General features: G+C 37.4%; 5 protein-coding genes across 5 annotated transcripts; 1 reads left to right on the top strand and 4 right to left on the bottom strand.

The window, feature by feature from the left end:
• Positions 1 to 3,193: 3,193 nt before the first annotated feature.
• Positions 3,194 to 9,589, bottom strand: LOC115999033 (lysine-specific demethylase JMJ25-like). The gene is made up of 13 exons (XM_031238761.1): positions 8,168 to 9,589; positions 7,848 to 7,963; positions 7,469 to 7,568; positions 7,223 to 7,364; positions 6,633 to 6,696; positions 5,737 to 6,547; positions 5,242 to 5,571; positions 4,554 to 5,063; positions 4,389 to 4,461; positions 4,211 to 4,296; positions 3,800 to 3,919; positions 3,571 to 3,632; positions 3,194 to 3,425 (listed from the first exon to the last, which is right to left on the bottom strand). The coding sequence occupies exons 1-13, from the start codon at positions 9,032 to 9,034 to the stop codon at positions 3,404 to 3,406; spliced, it is 3,303 nt and encodes a 1,100-aa protein (XP_031094621.1). The 5' UTR covers positions 9,035 to 9,589; the 3' UTR covers positions 3,194 to 3,403.
• A 239-nt stretch (positions 9,590 to 9,828) lies between these two features.
• LOC115999766 (HVA22-like protein e) lies at positions 9,829 to 11,291 on the bottom strand. The gene is made up of 5 exons (XM_031239671.1): positions 11,117 to 11,291; positions 10,988 to 11,014; positions 10,734 to 10,856; positions 10,350 to 10,563; positions 9,829 to 10,186 (listed from the first exon to the last, which is right to left on the bottom strand). The coding sequence occupies exons 1-5, from the start codon at positions 11,161 to 11,163 to the stop codon at positions 10,166 to 10,168; spliced, it is 432 nt and encodes a 143-aa protein (XP_031095531.1). The 5' UTR covers positions 11,164 to 11,291; the 3' UTR covers positions 9,829 to 10,165.
• Positions 11,292 to 13,539: 2,248 nt separating this feature from the next.
• Positions 13,540 to 17,467, top strand: LOC115999056 (calcium-dependent protein kinase SK5-like). Its single transcript, XM_031238798.1, has 7 exons — positions 13,540 to 14,321; positions 15,038 to 15,181; positions 15,274 to 15,426; positions 15,565 to 15,680; positions 16,016 to 16,183; positions 16,328 to 16,552; positions 17,133 to 17,467. The coding sequence occupies exons 1-7, from the start codon at positions 13,760 to 13,762 to the stop codon at positions 17,271 to 17,273; spliced, it is 1,509 nt and encodes a 502-aa protein (XP_031094658.1). The 5' UTR covers positions 13,540 to 13,759; the 3' UTR covers positions 17,274 to 17,467.
• Positions 17,468 to 18,058: 591 nt separating this feature from the next.
• Positions 18,059 to 20,225, bottom strand: LOC115999057 (acyl-coenzyme A thioesterase 13-like). Its single transcript, XM_031238799.1, has 3 exons — positions 20,015 to 20,225; positions 19,739 to 19,882; positions 18,059 to 18,477 (listed from the first exon to the last, which is right to left on the bottom strand). Exons 1-3 carry the CDS (start codon positions 20,198 to 20,200, stop codon positions 18,334 to 18,336), a joined length of 474 nt encoding a protein of 157 aa, XP_031094659.1. The 5' UTR covers positions 20,201 to 20,225; the 3' UTR covers positions 18,059 to 18,333.
• Positions 20,226 to 20,730: 505 nt separating this feature from the next.
• LOC115999058 (acyl-coenzyme A thioesterase 13-like) lies at positions 20,731 to 22,508 on the bottom strand. Its single transcript, XM_031238800.1, has 3 exons — positions 22,275 to 22,508; positions 22,060 to 22,203; positions 20,731 to 21,226 (listed from the first exon to the last, which is right to left on the bottom strand). Exons 1-3 carry the CDS (start codon positions 22,452 to 22,454, stop codon positions 21,083 to 21,085), a joined length of 468 nt encoding a protein of 155 aa, XP_031094660.1. The 5' UTR covers positions 22,455 to 22,508; the 3' UTR covers positions 20,731 to 21,082.
• Positions 22,509 to 23,602: the final 1,094 nt, after the last annotated feature.

Below are 23,602 nucleotides of genomic sequence, written 5' to 3'. Positions count from 1 at the left end.
CCAACGAGTTGGTTTAGCCGGCCGGTTTATTTTTTTAAAATTGTTTCGCTCAAAACGACGTCGTTTTGAGCGAAACGATCTTAAAACTTGTTGTGCAAACGCACACAGTTAGTACAGACTATCAAAGATGCTATTAGCTATCGCATTGTAGCAATCCCACCATCGCACACAGCAAAGGATTCAATTGTCCTTCACCACTAAGTGGCCATCTAGGCGCTAGGAGCCTCAAGGCCAACATTATTTGAGCATTAGTTGTGGACTTGTGGTCGGCAAGCTGACTAATTGGCTGGTTTGGCCAACTAGTCGGTTTAGCCAGCCGGTTTATTTTTTTAAAATTGTTTCGCTCAAAACGACGACGTTTTGAGCAAAACGATTTTAAAACTTGTGCAAACGCACACGACACGCACGCAATTAACAGAGACAATCGAAGATGATATCACCTATCATATTGTAGCAATCCTACCATCACACACAGCAAAGGACTCCATTGTCCTTCACCACTGAATTTATTTTTTTTAAAAAGTTGTTTCGCTCAAAACGACGTCGTTTTGAGCGAAACGATTTTAAAATTTGTTGAGCAAAGGGGCATACAACTAAGAGAGACTATCACCTATCACATTACTGTGATCTTGTTATCATACACGACAAAGGGCCCACCAACTATCCGATAAGCACTTGCGACTCTTACGACATTGCTCACCAACTTTCTCACTATGCAAATTCCACCTATGGAGTGTGGCAAAAACTTGTGTGAATTTTCAGGCCCCTCAACTTTTTGAAAGTGCAATTAAACCCATCAACAATTCATTTTGATACAATTAAATTCAAAAATTAATTATCCGGCTACCCTTCGATGAATCTTTAGGCAAAAAGTGATCAGCGAACGATCGCCGATCACGGAGAAGGAGTGCGTCGCCTTCTCATTGGGAGAAGGCAACCACTAGTTCGCCATCTCCAGCGAGAAGGCAATCCAAATCTGGGTCGCCTTCCTACCGAAGAGGCAACCTAGTGGTTGCCTCTCGCTAGGAGAAGATGACAACTGTGGTCTCCTTCTCATTGGGATAAGGCGACAATTGTTGTCCCCTTCTCATTTGGATAAGGCAACCACTGGTTCGCCTTCTTCGGCGGAAGGCAAACCATTGGTTACCTTCTCCCAATGAGAAGGCGACTTACTCTTTCTCCGTGATATATTGATATGCAATCGTTCGCCGATCACTTTTTTTATTGAAAAATTATCGAAGGGTGGTCGAATCTCTAATGACCTGTGATAGCAAGTCATTAACAAATTTTTTGGCTTAATTGTATCAAAATGAATTGTTGATGGGTGTAATTTCACCTTTAAAAAGTTAAGGGGATTAATTGACTAACTACATTGTAATAGGGAGGAATTATTGTCCTTGTAAACCATATTTTATAGGGTCGTAAGGAAACTTCAATAATGGACATCTAAAATGATTAACGCTTAAAATACTCCACGGCCGCAAACAAATCACGACTTAACACATTTTGCGGGATTAACTACCAAGTCTTAATCACATTTTTAATACTTCAATTATAATTAGTATAAATTTAACTCCTTAATGATTTAAGTGATAGATTTAGTCATCCTTGACATATTCATGTCCTAAAAAGAGTAATCGAATTAATAGAATATAATTCTCGTTCAATTATTGTCAACAATCTCCTAGTTAAATTCACCATACAAATTTTTAAGTGCGATTTATCTCTCTTATGTGATTTGTAAACTATTACATGAACAAAATTAATGACATTTGTGACAAATTTAGTACCTAAAGAATCAAATATGCCACTTTGATAATAACTAAAAGTCAAATATATATACTCCATTATACTAAAGAATGTGTGTTGTTGAGCATATAATAATATATAAACATAAATATACAATTCAATTATCAGCCTAAATTTTTATAATTGAAATGAAGTACGTGCTTTAATTTAATATCAAAGTCAATCTCATACCAAAAGTCATGGATTCAAATCTCCAAGTCACCCCCGATAAAAAAAGCTATGTGTTGCTTAGAGCCAATTGCCCCGATAAAAAAAAAGTTACTTGTTGCTTGGAACACATGCTTCAATTCGTGTAATATTATTCATACGAAATATATTTTAAGGAAAACTTCAATGGATCTCCATAGGCCCGACCATTGTTGGGTAAAGTTGGCAAGGAAAAAATATGAAAGAAAAATGGAAAATTTTGTGTTTTGTTGAATTGCAGTGTGGGTAAAAATTTCCAAATAATTTATATACGATGAAAACCAAGGAAATGAGGCTTAAATTTGTTTCCCACATTCACGACGGGCCTTGAATTGTAATGGTAGACATGCATGCAAAAACATTTCCTAGTATAAAGGAAAGGAGATAAGTGATGGGAGGAATTCTCTTGCCTTTTGTGTCTGTCTTTTTCTGGGCTTCTCGTATGTCTCATTGCCTCTTCTTGATCGGAGATGACAGAAGCAAACATGAACAAGGCCCTGCCCAAGTTCGGCGAATGGGACGTCAACGACCCCAACGACTACTCCTTCATTTTCGACAAGGCCCGCAAAGAACGGAGGGCGCTCCGGGATGGTACCCTCGGGGACCAGCCCGAATCTAAAGCCGGTCGCAAGCTCTCGTCCTTCAAAAAGCGGAATGCTGACCGCCTCGTCCAACGCCATCACTCGGGCAAGAAATGGTTCTGCTGTGTCAGCCCCGTTAACATAGCAGATTAAGGACTCTATGTATTTGAGTCAGATTATGACTCCCTGTTATGCTGCAATGAAGAAGAAGAAGAAATAGAAAAAGACATTAATCAAATTGGTTCCGTTTTCTTTCCCTCATAGTTCAAAAAGGATAAATATTATGCAGAAATATATATACATATATATATATATACATATGTTCCTCTCGGATTCATCGTGAGACATTCAAATCTCATCAATGGATTCTCAGTCTTTTCCTCACAAATTTTTTTCACATATATGTATACATATTGTCTAATTCTCCTGCATATATGCTTTTCAGAGTTACTGTATATATATAATAAAAACATAAAAACTAACCTGGCATTATGCGCTCGTTGCGAGAAAACCACGAAACCGTTCGATCCTAGGCGATGCAATGCTCGCCAGGCCGGGGGGAAAGGTGCAGCAGACAAATCAAATTAGAAATAGAGAATATAGAAATGGTAATAATGGAAATAAATGTGGAATGCGAATTTGATTCTTAAGATCATAATTCATCAATCAGGGTAACATGTCAAGCGTGGAATTAAACACTCTTCTCCAATTTTCGACAAAGCAAAAACGGAGGAAATGGTCAAGCAAATGATAACAGTGGGAAAAAACAGATGACATGTTAGACAGCTATATACAGCACATCTCTCATAATCTGCAGTTGGTTTGAGTTAACTTGTCCCCGTCGGTTCCCTGCAAATCAAACCATGCAATTTATCGGTTAATTATATACTGTGTATAGCCACGGGATAGATGAACCAAGCGAGAACTAATCAATCTTTTTTCTCGAACAATAAGCAAGCCAGCATTGCTAGCTTTAGGGGCTTGGCATACTTACAAAGTTAATTTCTCAATATCGTTCAGTGCGTCCTTCACTGCACAAATGATCATTTTCTTAACCTGTTCAAGAGAAGTGTTGAAGATCAAATTTTTATTCAGGTGTATCACAATGTAAAGAAGAAAATCACTCGGGAAAATTTACTGATATAAAGAAGTGTGTGCAAAATCATAAATTTATATCAGAAAGAATTTATATCGAACTTCAGATACATCAACAGAAATCACACCTCCAGTTTATCTTCCTTGGCCCTGTGATTTTGAGGAAGAGTTCGGAACTCCTTAGTCAGTCTCATGCACTCGTGAATATTTTCGGGAGAAACGAAGTCAACAGCAACTTTTAAGCACGACTGCCAAGAAAAACAGAAACAGGTCGTCTTTATTTCGAAAGGAAAGACAATAAATAATTGCATATATCAGCAAACATCATAGTTAAAAACAGTAATGCACGCCTTTGAACTTATAAGACGAGTTAAAACACAATGGATAAGTAGAACAGTTTCAAAACTTGACCTTATGGGCAATGCTGAAAAACATACCGCCTTGGGAAAGATCGAGCAAAAATACATATAGAAAACTATAGCCATAGATGCTGAAGTAACCAAGATCAATGGCTTAATGAGATGTATAAGCTAATATACCTTTAAATTTCTAACTTGATGAGGGCAACCCGCTGGTATGAAAACAGCATCTCCTAATTTTTGAATGAACGTCCATGGTTCAATCCCTGTAAGATAGAGTTCAGCATAGCATACTATTCAAATACTCCGTAAAATTTAAAAGTAGAGATGGATAACAGTGGTTACACAAGAAACTAACCGTATTCTTCCTTAAGCCTCTTTTTATGCTCAACAGTCAAGTAAAAAGCTTGATCGTGTATGGGGTGAACAACCTAATTAAAAGAGAGAGAGAGCGATGGTAATTGAAATAAAGTAATCTCAAAATCACCGTAGTTGGATACTACAATCATGAAAAAGTTCGTACATGTGGCACAGGGTAACAATGAATATGCCTGAACTCCTTGAAGTGCTTCCTTAGATATTTTTCCAACTTGGGAACATCTTCCCTCCTAAAGATATCCCAGAGAGCGCCACCATCGCTGTGTTCTAATACTTCAGAGTCATTACTTAATTGCATATCGCAGTTAAGGTTCATACTTCTACATCCCGCCCCTTCACCATTTGCACCAGTTTCAGGAGTGCAGGCAATATTCCGAGTACCGGTCAATACCCCATCAGTACTACCCTGCATCTCTAACTTCATCGAGGCGGCAGATTTCTCATCTCCTTGATCAACGGACTTTGCTTTTGTCACCAAATCGTGACGAGGATATTCATCATTCAATGCATAAACTCCACTTTCACATTTTTCCTGCTGATCACCCATCTCCAGTTCCTTTTGATCCTGGGCAGCATGCCGCTTTTTCAACTCTTCTATAGTTAAAAGGTGTTCCGGTGTTAATTTTGTTCCTTGAGCATGTGTCAAGATATTCACCTGCAACAAAAATTTATACGAACCTCGTAAGGAGACACATAATCAGTTTTTTTTTCCTACTTCTATAGAGCAACTACATTGCAATAAAGCCAAAAATCTGGTATATATAATAGTAGTATCCAAAACGCAGTTGCTTCAGTCATTTCCACTTATTCAAGGCATAAAGTTGTGTAGATACCGCATCAGACATATCACAATGCAGCTTGGTTACAGAGTCACCACGGCCTAGTTCTTGATGGATTCCATAAGCAATATATGTCTTTGGTCCCATATCTGGTTTCAAGGAATCCTCCGGCAACTTCACAGCAATATTTAAGTACCCGTTTTTAGGACTCGTGTATGCCTTGAAAGGAAGGCAGTTTTCAAACTCAGCAGCATGACGAGGCAACCGCTCATCAAATAAATTGGATGGTGGCCAGTCTTTCAGCTTGAGAATTTGAGGCCACCCGTATCTGTCAAATTGACAGTCCATATATCCCTTAAAAAACTTGGAGATATTAATTTGAACCTGCACGTCACCCCAGAAATAACATTAGCACAACACAACTCGTTAAAGAAATTGACCATATAGAATCATCCAATAAACGCACTCCTTGAGTACCATACTATTCTCAATAGTGTCATTCAGCAAAGCATTATTGATAATTTTTTGGGGCAAAATTTCCGCACTAACCTCACACCAATCCAAGCAGTTGACAGCAATCACATCTAAAAGAAACGAATGGTTTTGACTTCTTTTCTGGCGGAAGGCGCGCTGCATAACCCGGGGCTCCCAACTCAATCCTGAGGTAGTTTCCAGAACATTACTGACAATTACAGGTTCTCCTTTACGCCAATGCCATTGGAAATGCTTCAGATCCTCATGCTGAAGATCTTTAGCTTCGGGGAAGTATAAATAATTATCATCAGAATCCTTCCTAGAAGCTGCCTTGCATAACATGTTACGAAGGTCATTCATGTTAACTGATTTCAAACAAGAACAAGTCTGCTGAGAATCTCCAGACACTTCGTCCAACTTGCATGTCTTTGCTATTTCTTCTGCTTTTGCTAGCAATTCTGAAACATAATTCTCCCCTAACAAGTGCTTTAATACTAAGCTTCCCTCATTGCAACCGCCCATATTATCTGGTGGACAAGGAATTTCACCATTTTCTCCAGATCTCCATTGAAGACAGCAATCACCAGCAGGCTTTGGGAGAAAAAGTTTTTCTTCAGTATCAATGGGTTTCAATTCAGATTTTAACTCAACGTCTTCAATGACTTTATAGTCAACACGTTTCTTGGAGCTTCCTTTCATAGCGGTTCCACTATTAGTGTCACCATGCAAGTACTCTAGCCCATTGTTAATGTATTTCACGGCAACTTCTTTTTCACTCCCCTGTAGGTGGCCATTCCTTAGCTCTTGGCAGCAGGTAAGGCAAAGGTCATAGGAACACTTTGAACAGCTTCTGTGAAAATCAAAAATGGATGTTCTGCAGTTGTTGCTGCAAGAACCATGTGGCACAAAAGATATTTCAGCAAAGGAGTGAATAATTGGCATACAATAAAGAAGGCATTTCCAAAACCTACCAATACATCCGCTCATTCTGCTGGCAATTTGCTTCTTGTAGATGTAACTCTGAAGGGATTACTCCTTTAAGAAAAAATAGAAAAAAAATAAAAATTTGTAATTCCCTTACCGTACATCAGAGTTAAGAAAAGCACAAGTTCAACATGTCATCACCATAGGATATCCTCTACTGAGTGAGTGGTAACCTATACATACAACTATGCAACTCCAAAACTTGCAAACTTAGAACAGTTTAAGTACTTCATTAGTCCATGTACTATAGGTATATGACTTCTTCTATTATTTTTATTAGTCCATGTACTATAGAACAGTGCCCGGTTATGGTTTTGCATTCTTCTATTATTTTTATTTTTGGCATTTTTGTAGCATATAGGTATATGACTTCTTTTGTATAATTAAGAATATTACTTTTTCACTTTTCTCTTCTTATTAGTGACATAATATCAATCATGAAGCCACCTAGGGTTTGCTTTTATCTTATTTTCACGCATCAATAAAAGATTTTTTACACAGCTGAGAACAACAAGAAATCATTGAATAAGAAGAATGCAAAGCCATAACAGGGCACTTTCATCAAACAGAAGAATACCACGAATCTTAGCTTCAACCTCTCTCTCCGTCATTTGTTCTGCATTGAATTGTCTCAAGAAAGGCAGGAGCAGTAGCAATATATATTTAGAGTACTGAACCTTCTCCTCTAAGCTGACTTCAAATTTTAATTTCTTCATTGCCTATAGTGGGGAGACGAGAAATCCCAGGTCAGTACATAAAACTGGTATTCAAGAGAAACATCAAATATTAAAATTTAAAACCTAGAAGAGCGAAAGAAGCCAACCCTTATAGACCCATCCAATCGCAAGCACGCTTTGCAATTGCAGTTTTGGAGACATACAGGGCATTTTTCTGCAAAAGCCTCCTCTGGCACACCGGGATACCTTTTTCATGGAAACAAAAAGGAAGATAGCAACAATTTAGGAAACCATCACTATATACAGCTGAAACACTTGACCATAAGTGTGATTAACATCCTGTAAAGAGAAATTTCCCTCAAAATATTCCTATCATAGGGTAGATGACTATAACTATGCAGGAACAACACCAAATGACCCTTTTTTGCCTTTAATTCAACAAATGCACCACTCTCACGCCTAAATTTCAGCAGTAAAAAAAAAATACAGAAGAAAAAAAAAAGTTGTTAGCATATGTCTCCATACCATCTGGTGATGCAAAGTAAACAGTATCTCTTTGCATTACAACTGGTGCAACGAACCACCCTTCCCTTGTCATTTCTCTTGCACTGGTGGCAAGTGTTCCGTTCAAGTTCATTACACTATAATAACAAAATGCAGAATTAAGGTCAGCAGAGATACCAACAAAGCCAATTAACCAAGCAGGCAAAAGCATAATACACATGGCATTCAAACCATTGAAAAGTTGAGATCTTTTTGCATAATCTTAGTTTATCAATTTGATTTTTGGCAAGAAAAAACCAAAAATCATCATGACCCATAGTTTGAAGAGGGCATGCACTCACCACTTTTTCCTTCCCTTGCTCCTCTTCTCCATCTCCATCCTTGTTGATTTCTTGTTGATTTCTAACCTGCCTTTTAACTCGTCTTTTTTTATCATTCTCAGCAGGGTTTTCACTCTCCAAACCCAGTCCCCCATCTTCACCAAGGCTCTGGTTTTGAGTTCTGTTTGCTTTTGGTTTCCGACCTCTTCTACCTGGCTTATTGTTCTTCACAGGAGCCCCATTTTCGACCCCTTCTTTTCCAGACTCCAAACTTTTCTCGGCACAATCAGCTTGATTCTTACTTTTTGGCGGCCTTCCTCTTTTACGACGAGGCTTCTGCATCTCCCCCATTTCCACATGAGTACAAATTTCTTCCCGGTTTTCTTCCATTTGGCCTTTACATTGCCTCTTATCTTTGTCAGGCTCCAAACTTTCATCAGCAAGACCTTTTGTTTTGGAATCCCCATCACTCTCAGCTCGATTCTTCGGTGGTCTTCCTCTTTTCCGAGGACGATTCTGCTGCTCTTCCATCTTTCCCTCTAAATTCCCCTTTTCTGACGCAAAAACTGCCTCGCTGCTCAGTTCAGCTTTACTAATATTCTTCGGGGGTCTTCCTCTTTTACGGCGCGGCTTCTGCTCCGGCAGAGAGGCATCTTTCATATTCTCCGGCTTTACCTTTACCACATTTTCAACCTCGGAAACGCCGTTAATTTTGGCTTCACCTGCCGCTGAACCAGCATTCACCTTCACGTCAGTAAAACTAACGGCTCCTTCTGATTGAGTCAACTCCGGCGACTTCTCCTTTTCCTCCGGCCGGTGGAGTTCGAGCCTTGTATCCAAATTCAAGCAGATCTCGAGCTTAACATCCTGCTCGTTCGATCCCTCCATAGCTCCCGCCTTCAGGCTTCAGGCTTCCAACTTAATTGGTATATTACAGCAAATTTTCACAGTGAAAATCGGCAAAAATCGAGAACAACAAATATTCTCTTAATAAAAAATTAAATCTTTTTGGCCGGTGGATTTGAGGAGTGAGGAGTAGTGGTTTTGAAACTGTGGGTGGGAAGAGTGAATGCGGTAAATAAATATAGTTTTTAAAAAATCCCGCCTTTCCTTCCCTGTCAATTCAGCAGTTCATCAATCAGCGGATTTGGGGGCCGGAGTAGGGAAATCAGGGCAAGTGTCGCCTCGATTATCAAATATCAAGCGGGTTTTTTTATGGGCTTGGGCGAACCCATTATTCATTGCAGAATCGAATCCGGATCTCCACTACAATTAGCGTAATCCATTGAATTTAATGGAGGACTGTTTATGTTACTATAATGTTTTTTCTTTTTCTTTTTTTTTTTTTTTTCATTTTACGATGCTAAAAGAAGCGTAGTATTGGTTGCAGTCGCAATCGCACTTCTCTTGAATATTTAATCAGTCCTCTTGGCCCATAACTGAGCTGTAATTTTATATTTGATGTCTTCTCGAGTTTGGATTACTGTTGCTCCCCACTCTACATTTATTTGCTAGCTAAAGTTAAAATAATTTTGCCCAAAGCAAACACTTTGCTTTAATTAAAGAACTAAAAAAAAAAAAACTACAGAATATTTATTATTGTTTTCACAAAAGCTTTACCTTCCTTTTATATTTTGTATATCAATTATCAATTATTCTAAATAATTGTCCAAAAAAGATTATACTCCAAATAGGCAAATATCATATAACCAAATCAAGTCACAAAAATTCCATCCATCTTTTGATAACAACTTGGGATGGACTTTCATTGTGTACAAATGTACAATACACAATCTTCAAACATACATTCATTAGTAAATCTCAATTAACAACACCTTGACACAAATTTTTACATCACAAACACCAGTAAGTGCTATTTCACCGGACATGTCAAAGATCATAAGATGTACATATCTACACTGGTCAGCAAACTAAACCAATAAAGGTAAAAAGATGAATTCAGACAAGAAGGGAGCTTGCAAGATATCAAGGTGTGTCCACAGTCCACCTCTTCTTCTGTTAGGAAACTTCATGCTCACTCTGTTAAAATAATACCCAAAGCAAAAGAGAGAGAGGGGTGAGAGAAGAAACAAAGGCATGTTATGCCACGTTAAAGTGGTTATATACAGCACTATTAGCACCGAAAAATGCAATGAAATTATAAAGTTAATGGCGAGCATAAGAAGGGGAATCTCTTACTAACCTTCTTAGGGGTGATGAAGTCCACAAATTTGGTTTTGGTTTTGGCCTTGCCATTTGGGGATTTTTTTTGTTCTTGTTGTTGTAAGAATCCTGCTCCATATCTCTTGATAAGCTTTTCTCTAACCAGTTTGTCATATATGAAGGCAGCCCCTCTGAACTGAGGCAAAACCAGCCACGCCACAAATAGCAGCTTCACATCATACCATATTGGTATCCTATCACCATCACACATCACACAAAACTCAAAACCTTTTATAATCCGAGTTTAAACTTATAACACACGAAAGGTATAAAGTACAAAACTCCCATATAAACAAATTGAATCACTTCCAGAAAAGCAGGAAAAAAGAATTAGCAGCAGAGGGAAAAGGTAAAACATATATACCACTGTAGCATAGGTTCTAGTAGCATTTCCATGAGCGTGAGGAAAGAATAGAGTATCCAATACGCTAGCCACTGCTCATCGTCCAATTTCGAAGTTGTCTCTATCGCTACAACCGATGCATACCTTTATATATACACGTACATCCATAGGTATACACACATCAGTATAAATTATAATCAGTAAATATATTTTGTAAAAAATTCATGAAAAAAAAAACAGAGATCAATCAGGTTAATTCAGATGATGATACTTACAGAGGATAGAGCAACATCGTCACTGGCCTGGGGATAAATTTGAAGATAGAGATGAAATCAGAACGATTATGAAGCAATTAATTAATCAAAAACAAAATCAATCAATCAATCAATAATATTATTACGTACCCCGCGAGAGTATGAAGGTGAGTGATCAAAGTCCAGAAACGACTCATGACGAATCAACTTCCGATTGAAACTGTGTGTAGAGAGAGAAGTGAGCTATTTTTCGTAGAGAGAGAGAGGGAGCGGTTGAGAGGGAGAAGAGTGAAGACGAAGTTATGAACGAACTTCCATGGAACAATGAGTTTAGTTTTTTTATAGACGGGGTGTAGGGACACGTGGCGGTGTGAGAGGCACCTGATTTATGGATTTAATACTCGACGATCTAGATTTCCACCGGCCTTCAGCGGTAGACACGCCCGTATCTAGGCTGTCTTTTTCCACCGGCTTTCACTAGTTCCATGACCATGAGAGTACAACACCTTTTATGGAGGGAAGGTACAATAGCTATAGCACTGGTGGCACAAGGTTAGTTGATTAATGAGACAGTGACGGCTTTTCCCTCAAATGAAGGGAGGACACGTGTCGTGTTTTTGCTAGGCAGATGGTCAATTAATGGGCCAATATTTGGAGTAGGCCTCCTCCATGGACCAGTTTGGTTCAAAATATGCACATGGGTATTGATCCATCTTAGAACGGGCTAAAACTTTCGCTGAGTTAATATGTGTGTACAAAATTTTTGGCTAAAAAAAGTGCACCATCATTTATGGCAAATTATTGTGTGGACCATGATCCACCTGTGTGACTTTGAATATAAGATACATTTTTAATATACTAAAAATATATTATTTAAAAATATATAAAAATAATTGTTATGAATATATACTACATCGTAACAGTCCAAAAAATTAGAAGTTTCACGAAAGCAATGCATGTAAGCTTTGATTGAAGGGCACTGGTTATAGCCAAGGTTGTAGGCAACCAAGCACCACCACATGTTGCGATTTCTCCGATAATCACTATATTCATCACCACAGCTGAGACCAACGTCCTCGTTGAATTGGTTGTTTTTGGTCTAAAACAATGTTTTTTTTTTTTAATACTATTGACCCTGTTTACATGTAGTATGTTTTTCTCAACCGTCCCCACTAAGGCTTGAACCCATGACCTCCCACTTGGGAGAATCACTTCATGCCGCTTGACTATAAGGCCTTTGGCAACCTAAAACAATGTTAAGAGCTAACATTTATTGGTATTCTCGGATTGCTTTTGATTCATATTTGTGTCAGGCCGTCTTACAAATTGTTTATTAATTAGGAATAAGGGCCAAATTGGCCACTGAACGTAACGCGAAAGTGCAATCAGGCCACCCAAAACAAAAAAAAGTGCAATTACATCCCTAAACGGCGCAAATCCATCCGAATTCACCGGCTAGTCGGTTTCTACTCCTTGTTTCCGGTTGTCCGCTGACAGGGCACTAACATGGCTGATTACTTGGCAATTTTTACTTCTTTTTTTTTCGAATAAACATCTGATCACGTTCTCTGAGCACATATGGTGCCGGAATAACCACTCCTGGCAATTGGGCGGCGCCGGTTTGACAAATCTGTCTACAATGTCAACAGAATAGATACAACGTAAATTGTATAATTATATTCATCAAACTCAAAACAGTTGTTGAAAAACTTGAAATGCAATGCAAATTCTTATTTCATTAATGAAAATAATAATTACAGGAGAAACTCAAGGGGTGGGGGTATGTACAATTCTTATCTAATAAAGGTTTTACTGCGTTCAAGCTGTACCGCGTACTTTATGGTTAAATTGCAAACTTTGATGACATAGATTTTATGTATATATAGGCGAGGGTATTAAGTATTCACACATGTACATAAACCCTTAAAAAAAGGCATAAAAGGTTAAAAAATATATTACTACTCACAATAATAGACACGATATTCCCTTGATTTTTCAATTTTTTTCAGTACTTACATAATTCTTCAATGATTTATGTTGACTGTTGGACATTCCCTTAACTATTTAGTCAAAAATTAACATCGTGTTATCAACTAACTACATAAAAGATGTAAATATACTATTTTTATTTTAATTTGTTTGCAAAAAAGAAACACACAAGTTGGGTAATTATTTGAACTTGTCATAAACTCTTCTCCCAGACTTCATTGACATCAAGGGGGAATTATTTTATATTTCGCTATAATCAATCCTAAAGTACGAACCACATGTAAAATCATATTGTATACTCTTGATAACTTATAATTAAATATAATTTCTAGAGCTTGGATATACAAATAACAACTATCAAACGATAACTAATTATAGTTAAATATAATTATACGGAGCGAGCAATATTTAAGTTATAAATAACTTATATAAAAATAATTGAGAAAGAAAGTTGATTTGACCGGACACGTAAAATAGACGGAGGGTAGTAATAACAACAAAACACTGGGCAAGCTAAAAAAGAAAGAAAAAGGCATAGAGAAAAAAGCGAAATGACTATTTTAGCCGGAGAGATCATTTCTTACAGGAACCGGAGTATAAGACGGGGAATTGGAGAGAATCTAGAGAGAAAAATCTCGTGCGAGAAACGGAGAGAGAGAGAGAGAGAGACAAGTAGTCTTGTTCAGTGTACTTTTTTTTTTTTTTCTATTTGCAAAGTATATTCTTGAAAAATCCCCAAAAGCTATCTCAAATCCACTTATTCATTGATTCTTGAATCACGATCAAGATTCATTGAGCTCGTTAATGGCGTCCAAAACCTCAGAAACCGTGACCCGGGACCCGCCGAAACCCAAACCCACGTGGGTCCTACCGTACCGGACTCCGCCGCTTCAGCAGCTCTACACCATCGGCAAGAAGCTGGGGCAAGGCCAGTTCGGGACCACTCATCTCTGCACGGAGAAATCCACGGGCACGGCCTACGCCTGCAAGTCAATTCCCAAGAAGAAGCTGTTCTGCTCCGAGGATTACGAGGATGTTTGGAGGGAGATTCAGATAATGCACCACTTGTCTGAGCACCCAAATGTCGTGAGAATTAAGGGTACTTTTGAGGATGCTCTGTATGTGCATATAGTCATGGAGCTCTGTGCCGGTGGGGAGCTTTTTGATAGGATTGTGGAGAAAGGGCATTACAGCGAGAGGGAGGCTGCTAAGCTGCTTAAGACTATTGTTGGGGTTGTGGAGGCTTGTCATTCCTTGGGGGTCATGCATAGAGATCTCAAGCCTGAGAACTTTTTGTGCCTTAGCACTGATGAGGATGCTACTCTTAAGGCCATTGATTTTGGCCTTTCTGTTTTCTACAAACCAGGTAATCTTTCTTGAATCTGTTGTTCTTTAATTGTCTAGTTTCTTTATCAATTAATGATAAGTTCACGTATTACCTCATGTTTAACCTTTATTTTGTATTTTAAATGTAGATATTGGCCCCGTTTGGTAAATGGCGGTTAACTGATTGAGTTGGAGTGTATTACTTAGTTGATAACATTAGCTTATTGTAGAATATTGTAGAAAGGTGTTTGATAAATTAGTTGTTAGGTTTTAGCTATTTGGTATAATTTATGTTCAAAAAGTTACTTTGAGCAGTTTTTTGAATTTTAGCATTTTGGAATTACGAAAAGTTGATTAATGAAACACTAGTGGTCTCATTTGCTTCATTTGTTCAATTAGGTACAGATTCTATTGTTTAAGCAAGAAGGATCCATTTCCCATGTGTTTTGGAGCTCAATTGGGTTCTTTAATTGTCTAGTTTCTTTATTGATTAACAGCGGATTTTCTGATTATGGGGAATGCTATTCTTATTTGGATTCTTGATTGAAAAAACTACTTTGTGGATTTGTCTTAGGTGCATTCTGAGGAGGCAATGTCATGTGTATTGTTGGTTTAACTTGAATGTCATTTTCAAGCATTGTCACTGAAGTTTGTTTTCTTGTTTGGCATGCCTGCAATGGTGTGGGTGTTCATTCTAATAATATTCTGATCTTCCTAACATAAACACTTGGATTGTTATTTCCTTGTCATGCATAGGTGAAATATTTTCGGATGTAGTTGGAAGTCCTTACTATGTAGCACCTGAGGTTCTGCGTAAGCAGTATGGACCCGAATCAGATGTATGGAGTGCTGGAATTATCTTGTACATACTACTGAGTGGAGTTCCGCCTTTTTGGGCAGGTAGTTGACTGCTCGATTCGTGTATATGGGGAAGATAATCTCTGTTGCGTTTCGTTTGGGTACAATTAACATGCCTACTGCTTCTATTGCAGAAACTGAGGTGGGGATATTCCGCCAGATATTGAAAGAGAAACTAGATCTTGAATCAGAGCCATGGCCAGGGATTTCAGATAGTGCCAAGGATTTGATATGCAAAATGCTTGATAGGGATCCAGAGAAGAGATTGACAGCCCATGAAGTTTTGTGTAAGTCCTTCTGAATAGTGTAGTGAATTTGCGGGATTTGTTTGGTTCTATTTTTTATATTAACTCCTCAACACGACTTATGAAATTCATGCCAAGTAAGCTCTAATAATAAGCACACCTATTTCCTGTGATTTTCAGGCCATCCTTGGATTGTGGATGACAAAATGGCACCTGATAAGCCTCTTGGTTCTGCAGTTCTTTCACGTCTGAAACAGTTCTCTGCAATGAATAAACTCAAGAAGATGGCTTTACGTGTAAGATTTCCATGCATATCTTTTCAAAAGTGTTGCCGTTTCAGTACTCTTTTTCTATTGCACCATCTCTTGGAAATGCTTGTGCTCTCTGATATCAATTTGGTAGCTTCTCAAAATTCGTACTTTATATTTTGCTCTGGGATCAACCTTCATATGCTGTTAACACTTTCATGCTTTTTTATATTTTGTATAGACACCCTAACTTTTTTACATAGGTTAAGATTGTTGTTATTCTCTTCCGGTATATAAATAGGAGATTCTTGTCTTGTCCTACACTTAAATTCTTATTCTGCTCGTGTATCTTAAAAAATGATCGATTTTTACATTACTTAAAGGTAATTGCTGAGAGGCTATCAGAAGAAGAAATTGGTGGTCTCAAGGAGCTCTTCAGAATGATAGATACAGACAATAGTGGAACTATAACCTTCGATGAGCTGAAAGAAGGTTTAAGACGAGTTGGATCTGAACTTATGGAGTCTGAGATCAAGGATCTTATGGATGCTGTATGATTCTTCATTATTTACTTCTTGGTGCTCGTTCAAATTTGCTAGCTTAGCCACCCTTTGTTTTCATGTGTACATTAGGAGTTTTCTTATCATTGAAGTGAATGGTTAGGCCAATGGAATTCTACTTGGTTTATTTGACAGGCGGATGTTGACAACAGCGGGACAATAGACTATGGTGAATTTCTTGCTGCTACTGTACACCTGAACAAGTTGGAAAGAGAGGAAAATCTACTTTCGGCCTTCTCTTTCTTTGACAAAGATGGTAGTGGTTACATAACCATTGATGAACTTCAGCATGCCTGCAAAGAATTTGGCCTAAGCGAGCTCAATCTTGATGAAATGATCAAAGAAATTGATCAAGATAATGTAAGTTTTCTGCCCTTCAGTTTTTACTTAGGTATTTGGGGAGTTATAAACATACATTCTAGCTCCTTGAATAGTTGCTCCCTTATACGGGAGGTTGTTGGTTCGAGCCTCAGTGGAGGCGATATTGACTCTTTGTGCTTCAATATGTTGAGAAAGTAGTTATGAACATATACTGCATTAAAATAGAGTCAGTAGTATTCAAAAAAAAAAAGCTCCTTGAATAGTTAGAAGATAGCATTATTGTCGTGTGATCATTATTTAGTACTAATTGCCCCGAAACTACCAAATGGAGCCTGTTAACCTCCCTCCATCTTTCAGTTGTATGACTTTTTTTACCCCGACTATTGTGCTCCTAAATTGTCATGTGATCACTATTGCTTTGATTTCTTGGTATGATGAGTCTATAATGCTTTCTGTCTCTTTCTTCAACTCTGTCTACCTAAAGAAACCAAGATTATAACTTTCGATGCAAGTATTTTGAGCTATGTTATTGAAGATGCCAAATGGAAGGCTATGAAGAGTAATTAATGAATTTGCTCCGGTTTCTTGCTAAACTCACTGTAAGCTTTTCATATTACAGGATGGGCAAATAGACTATGGTGAATTTGCAGCAATGATGAGGAAAGGCAATGGAGGCGGAGCCGTTGGAAGGAAAACCATGAGAAACACTTTAAATTTGGGAGAGGCGCTAGGACTTGTAGACAATAATGATGACCATTGATTCTCTAAACAAAACGAATTTTTTGTCTTGTCGATTTCCAACCTTAATGGTACTTGTAACTCGAGGGCTCACATTCATTGTGCAACTAATTGCTCTCTTTCCCTGTTTGATGACTGCATCTGATGTATATTCTGAATCTTGAATGAACTAACCCCTCTTCCCCATATTCCAATTTTGTGGAGATCTTTTCCTTTTGTCTGTCTGTTGTTTTGCATGGTGTGATAATTCTGTCTGTAAAAGGACATCTGAATAAGGTTTTTGAGATTCTGTCCAATAACACAAATGGAACATACCTCATGTTCTATTATACACTAACGGTCCATTTGAATAGCAGGAAAATGATTTTTGAAAAATGTCTAATAACACAAGTGGAACATACCTCATGTTCTATTATACACTAAACGGTACATTTGAATAGCAGGAAAATGATTTCTGAAAAATGATTTTTAGAAAATGAGTCATTTTTTAGAAAAATTTTTCTTTTTCCGTGTTTGGCTGCACAGCAAAAAACTACCTTTGTGTTTTTGGTTCATTTTATGGAAAATGAGTAGAATTGTATACTTAAAATGACTTGAAAATGGCCTGATTTTTTACGGTCAATGGAAAATGTTTTCTGTTGATTGGATTTTTCAAGAGCATCCAAACACTAGAAACCTAGAAAATCGGGTCTCCAAACACACCCTAAAAAGAAATGCGCATTCTTGAAGCAAACTTCACTCAAATATTATCATTCCTCTTTCTTGCATTCCCAGAATATATATAAATCAAACTGGATATTGGAGGAATTCATGAAAGCCAAGCTGGAATAATTGAATGTAAAGCAAAGACATCCCATGGTTTATCTTAAGAGAAAACATAAGAATGTCATGAGACTTTGACATCTCTGTACATACAATTATTTATTGCAAGGAATGCTCAGAAACAAACAATTTGGTCTCTGTTTGGTCATTCCTCTAGGAGAGACACATTAGTTAGCAACACTTTGATTTAGTACGACACGAGTGAGTGATAATCTTTCCAGTCTTTTTTTTTCCCCTCAACTCTAAGCTGACAAGGTAGTTCATAGCTTACTAGAAACAGCCAAGTATTTAGTATGGCGCCCCTGAGCAATTATCTTTCCCGTCTTTTTCTTCCTTAACTCCACGCTGACAACAGCTATCGACTTCCCCATACGTAGTACCTTGGCCTCTATCTCAACTTCTTCCTGATGCAACAATAATAAGAAATTAAGTTATTATCCACTCCAGCAAAATAACTAACAGCTTAAAGCCAAAACTCGTGTTAAAAAATAATACTGGTAACTTGCGTGGCATGAAAGGGTAAATGATGCGTTATATGACAGGAAACCAGTTGCTAAATACTGTATTATTTTCCGTTTCCCAGAGATTGGTAAGATCCCATTGAAATACATCACATTTCCACAACAGAGTCGTACCTACTTTTACTAATCACCTAACCTGACAGTATGCTTCTTAACCTTCATGAACAACCATTTCTTTTCAGCTTCTTGGTTAAGAGAAATAACAAGGCATACAATTTAAAAAATGAAACACAAACGATTCAACAATGATCTGAAGAAGTGATATGATAGAACATCTCATGTACTATTACTGTCTATTTGGAACAACCGGAGAGATTCCTTTCATGCTTCTGAGTAGAATGATTAAACCATTAACTGTAAATCCAGAAAAAAAAAAAAGGCAAAGAAGATATTCCATAATACACTGATGGCCAAGCAAATCTCATTTCAATAAACACTAACAAGAAACTTATTCTGTGTTGAGGTGATTTGGTGAATAAATGGCAAATCCCCTGAGGCAACTCAAATCTTAAAAGCTTAAAAACTCAGAAATTTGTTAGAGCAACAACTAGCTAACAACCAAGTTATAAAGCTGCCTGCCACAACAGATAAAAAAAACTCAAGATATCAAAAACCATGGAACTGCTTCAATCTCCAACTCTAAAGCAGTTTTCCTCTGCATTTTCAGAAAGCCACAAGTTTACAAACCAAACTGTTTAATCAGTAACAGCTCACTAGATGACAGACCCGTAGATTTCCTGTCAGAAATTCAACCCTTAAAATGCCTAATAAGAGGATCATGTGTGCATCACATCATATAATAATCATAATAATATTGGATAAAATAGTTAGCCTATCAACAACTTTTGGCTTGTTTGACTTGGTTAAACACCCAATATGAGTTTTTGATTAATTAGCTTATTGTTCCAAAACACTAAAATCAAAAAAGCTGCTCAAAGCTGCTTTTTTAATAAAAGTCATTTTATATGTAATAAGCTATCAGCTAACAAGTATTTACCAAACATCTTTCTTCAACCAGCTAACGCTATAAATTAGTCAAACATCTTTCTACAACCAGCTAACGCTATCAATTAGTCAAACTCACTAACTCGATCAGCTAACTAACAGCTATTTACGACCATAATCACAAGCAAGCAGCACTTACATCGAGAAAAGCAACATCCAAGTAGGAAACGTTTATCTCCACGGAGGCCCCGGAATTGGGCGCTCCCATAGTGTAAACAGCAGCCGAACCGACAATGTCCACCAGCGACGCCGTGGCTCCGCCGTGCAAGAAGTTGCCCATATTCTGTTCCCCTCACAAATTCCCATCAAAATTTAACCAAATCAACAATCAAATAAATCATAATTCAAAAAAAAAAAACTTCCTTTTATCCCAAAGACTATGAAATCGAAAGAAATTAGTTAAATAGAGCTGAACCACTAGGCGGAGGGGAACTTTGAGAGTGCAGATAATGCGGCCGCGCTCGGCCAGGTCGACCTTGATGCCATGGGAGACGAAGGGTTCGAGGAATCTGAGTGGCATGGAATCCACTATGCCTTCATATTCACCGCCTTCTTTCTCCAAGAATTTTTTGATCGACTCTAAGTCCATTTCCTTTCCCATGTCGCCTAAACCTCCCTTCGCGGCCACGCTTTATATATAGTCTTATGATTAGTTGACCGGTATCTTACCATCCTTAAAACTCCGAGGCTAATTACCAACGTGTAATGTAACTTTGCAAGTAGTACTTCACTCATGTCTAAATCAATTCAAAGTGGTTAGTAACTTTGCAAGAGATACACATGAATAAAAAACTAAACTGTATGTATGATAATATTTTTAATTTAACAACTTCATAAATAATTTTTAATCCAAAAAAGAGAGTACACCTAATACATGGCCGACAAACATAGTAGTTACTAGTATCATGATTCTCGTATGTTGAATATATAGAATATAAACATAAATGTATAATCCAACTTTCAGTTCAGACTTTTTAGTTGAGATAAAACATATTTTTTTCTAAATGTCTGTCTAACTTTGTGGTTGGTTACCAAATCAACAATCCAAGGAACTCAACCGGATATTGGCAATTTGTTAATTATATTGACAACAAATCTAGTATCTAATTGGCAATCTATGAAAGCACAAAAAATCCAAATTTTGATATGAAATTAATTACCAAATTTAATTTAATGATAGGATTCAAGTATAAGTTTTACATAATACAAGAGTTAAAAACTTTGACTAATAAACCAAAATAGTATCATTCTAAACTACAATAGCAGCAAATCATGCAGAGATATTACATCAAATTATGTCCAACTTGAGTGAATAGATCAGAGGGCCACTACTGTGCAACCACTGTATGTATTAACACAGCTTGCAATGGGTAATTAAACAGCAATTACATCATGCATTTGATCCTCTCAGCAAAATGGGCACTGGTCCTCCAGTAAGGTCTATAAAGAAGATGGTTTGTACAAACTCCACAGATGCCCAGTTTCACAGCTTGCTTCTTCTACCCAAGTATTTTGAATGGCGTCCTTGCGCGATCACCTTTCCTGTCTTTTTGTTCCTTAACTCGACACTTACAACAGAAATCGCACCCCTTATGCGTAACACCTTTGCCTCTATCTCAACTTCGTCCTGAAAAATTAAGGAAAAATAAATATGTGCTAAATTCCTGCATTAGTGTGAACTTACAGAAAGAATCCATTATCCTACACGAAATGACTCTAAAACGCTAGCGTTTTCATGGTTCCAGTGAGCTTCCAAGTGGTGGTAGCTGGTATATATGTGCTACCCTTGTCATTCACGCATTCATTCTAGTTGTGCAAATCAAAATAACAACAGGAGATGGCTTTGCAGCTATGCAAAACATCATCAGAACAAACATATTCAAGCACTTCTGTTACAAGAACCTAGAATGAAATTAAAGTAAAATGTCATACAATTAAAGGTGGGACAAGCTAACAAGCTTATGAATCTAGACTAGTGTCAACCAGACTCAAAATCGTCTAACCGGTTTAAACCAAGAAGCTGACCAACTCAAATCAAGGTCAATAAGCGGCTTCTGCTAGAAGTTTAACTTGTAACATTACATTTATCATGGGGTTGTCCCAAGGGCAGTGCTTTTGTGAGTTGGGAAGGTGGGTGCAGTTGCAGGATTGCAGGGTTAGAACTGGCATATATGGTATAACACTACAATACAACTTCATCTGGAATTAAAGCACTCAAAGAATAATGACAAAGCAATTTTTTTTTAAAAAAAAAAAAATCAAATTAGCCTGAGCAAAGGATGCTCAGATTGATGTTGAATTGTTGATCAGATAAAATTTTGTTATAGCTAATAGAGAGCCAAAAAGAATTATGAGAAATGAGCCACATATTTAGCAATTGACAATAAAATGGTCAAAAAAAACTGCAAAAATGGCAACGCCGGGCTGTATGTAACAGGATAAGGAAAAGGAAGCACGTACACCAGTATAAGCAACATCAACATAGGAAACATTGATCTCGACGGAGACCCCAGTCACCGGAGAACCACCGACGAACACAGCCGCCGCACCTACAACGTCCACCAGCGCCGCCGTAACTCCGCCGTTCAATATATTGTCGGAATTCTGCTCTTCCAGATAAAATTAAGGCCTTAATTTAATGGAAAATTTTGAGAAGAAATTATAAGAGTAGGTACCACTAGACGTTGAGGGACTTTGAAGGAGCAGAGGATGCGATCGGGCTCCACAAGCTCGATCTTCAATCCATGGCAGATTAAGGGCTCCAGAAATTTGGAGGGCATGGAATCGACCACCGGAGATTCATTTTCCTTCCCTTCTTCCCCCTCCAGGAATCTCTTCACTGACTCCAAATCCATTCTTCTCGCTCAGACCTTGCACCACTTAGTCAAGTAAGCGTCTAATGTCGTCATCAGTGTTGTCTGGTCCATATTTAACGGAAAACACTTGCTGTGGTTACTTATAGTCCCAATTTATACTCTATTTCACATGTTATTTATACTCTATTTCACATGTTTTTTGACAATTGTTATACCGTAGACTATGCATTGATGTTGTATTGAAAAGGAGCCGCAGTTGTGCGGAACAGAGGTGGTTTTATTCATCTGGAATTGCAGTTGTGTTGAACGGATGAAATGTTCAGCGCAACTGCAGTTTCCTTTCAACACAATTGTAATATCAGTTCAACATAACTGCAGTATCTGTTCAACACAACTACAGTATCAGTCATTACATCCACAGTATAATTTGTTTACTTTTGATGTAGACATTTTTTGCGGGTCTACATGATAAAATAACCATAAGTAAAAATTAGGGAGTATGAATAGTAGAACTCATATTTAACCATCTTCACTAAATTTTATGCACTATTTATTTATTATTTTTGTAGTTTAATTATTTATGTACAATTAAATTTTTATATAAGTTCACATAACCTCTTAAACCTTTTCATGTAATGTATTAAATAGATAGAAATGCTGACCAATAAGTGCAGTTCAATCCGGAACCACGATTCAAATTATTTTATGGGGGACATCATGCCTTTAGATATTCTAAACTTAGGCAAAAACTTGTGTGAGACTGTCTCACCATGAGACGGGGTCGGATCAAGATGCAAATGTAACACTTATATGCTCAAATATAATACTAATCATGAATAAATTTTTTGTTACTTATTATGGTAAATTTCATACTTAGAAAATACAATACTTTTACATTTCGATTTAAAAGTATTACATTTTTCCTCAAAAGTATTATATTTGCCCTTATAAGTGAGAGGTACTTGTCAACATTACTTATTATGAAAAATGTATTACTTTTTATCTTATAAGTAACAAAAATTGTATTTTTGATTAGTGTTATATTTGAGCATATAAGTGTGAGATTTGCACCTATAAGTATGACATTTGCATGGTGATTTGACCCGACCCGGCCCGTCTCACGAATAAGGATCCGTGAGAAGGTCTCACAGTGTGACCCTTAAACTTATACTTTGTACAAATTCTAT

Source organism: Ipomoea triloba, chromosome 12 (genome assembly GCF_003576645.1).
Source record: "Ipomoea triloba cultivar NCNSP0323 chromosome 12, ASM357664v1".
Taxonomy (NCBI): domain Eukaryota; kingdom Viridiplantae; phylum Streptophyta; class Magnoliopsida; order Solanales; family Convolvulaceae; genus Ipomoea; species Ipomoea triloba.
The sequence above is the reverse complement of the archived record's forward strand: the minus strand, read 5'-3'. Positions and strand labels throughout refer to the sequence as shown.

Bases quoted from the DNA above. Each gene is read 5' to 3' on its own strand.
- LOC115999057 (XM_031238799.1), bottom strand. From the start codon at position 20,200: ATGGGAAAGGAAATGGACTTAGAGTCGATCAAAAAATTCTTGGAGAAA. The intron at 19,883-20,014 runs GTTCAGCTCTAT...TGAGGGGAACAG, and splicing joins AAGTTCCCCTCCGCCTAGTG to AATATGGGCAACTTCTTGCA. The intron at 18,478-19,738 runs GTAAGTGCTGCT...TTGTTGCATCAG, and splicing joins TGGATGTTGCTTTTCTCGAT to GAAGAAGTTGAGATAGAGGC.
- LOC115999033 (XM_031238761.1), bottom strand. From the start codon at position 9,034: ATGGAGGGATCGAACGAGCAGGATGTTAAGCTCGAGATCTGCTTGAAT. The intron at 7,964-8,167 runs GTGAGTGCATGC...TTGTTATTATAG, and splicing joins AGCAAGGGAAGGAAAAAGTG to TGTAATGAACTTGAACGGAA. The intron at 3,633-3,799 runs GTGTGATTTCTG...TCTCTTGAACAG, and splicing joins CCAAGGAAGATAAACTGGAG to GTTAAGAAAATGATCATTTG.
- LOC115999058 (XM_031238800.1), bottom strand. From the start codon at position 22,454: ATGGATTTGGAGTCAGTGAAGAGATTCCTGGAGGGGGAAGAAGGGAAG. The intron at 22,204-22,274 runs GTACCTACTCTT...CTGGAAGAGCAG, and splicing joins AAGTCCCTCAACGTCTAGTG to AATTCCGACAATATATTGAA. The intron at 21,227-22,059 runs GTACGTGCTTCC...TTAATTTTTCAG, and splicing joins TTGATGTTGCTTATACTGGT to GACGAAGTTGAGATAGAGGC.
- LOC115999766 (XM_031239671.1), bottom strand. From the start codon at position 11,163: ATGAGTCGTTTCTGGACTTTGATCACTCACCTTCATACTCTCGCGGG. The intron at 10,857-10,987 runs GTAAGTATCATC...GTATATATAAAG, and splicing joins ACGATGTTGCTCTATCCTCT to GTATGCATCGGTTGTAGCGA. The intron at 10,564-10,733 runs GTATATATGTTT...TGATGGTGATAG, and splicing joins CTAGAACCTATGCTACAGTG to GATACCAATATGGTATGATG.
- LOC115999056 (XM_031238798.1), top strand. From the start codon at position 13,760: ATGGCGTCCAAAACCTCAGAAACCGTGACCCGGGACCCGCCGAAACCC. The intron at 16,184-16,327 runs GTATGATTCTTC...TTTATTTGACAG, and splicing joins TCAAGGATCTTATGGATGCT to GCGGATGTTGACAACAGCGG. The intron at 16,553-17,132 runs GTAAGTTTTCTG...TTCATATTACAG, and splicing joins AAGAAATTGATCAAGATAAT to GATGGGCAAATAGACTATGG.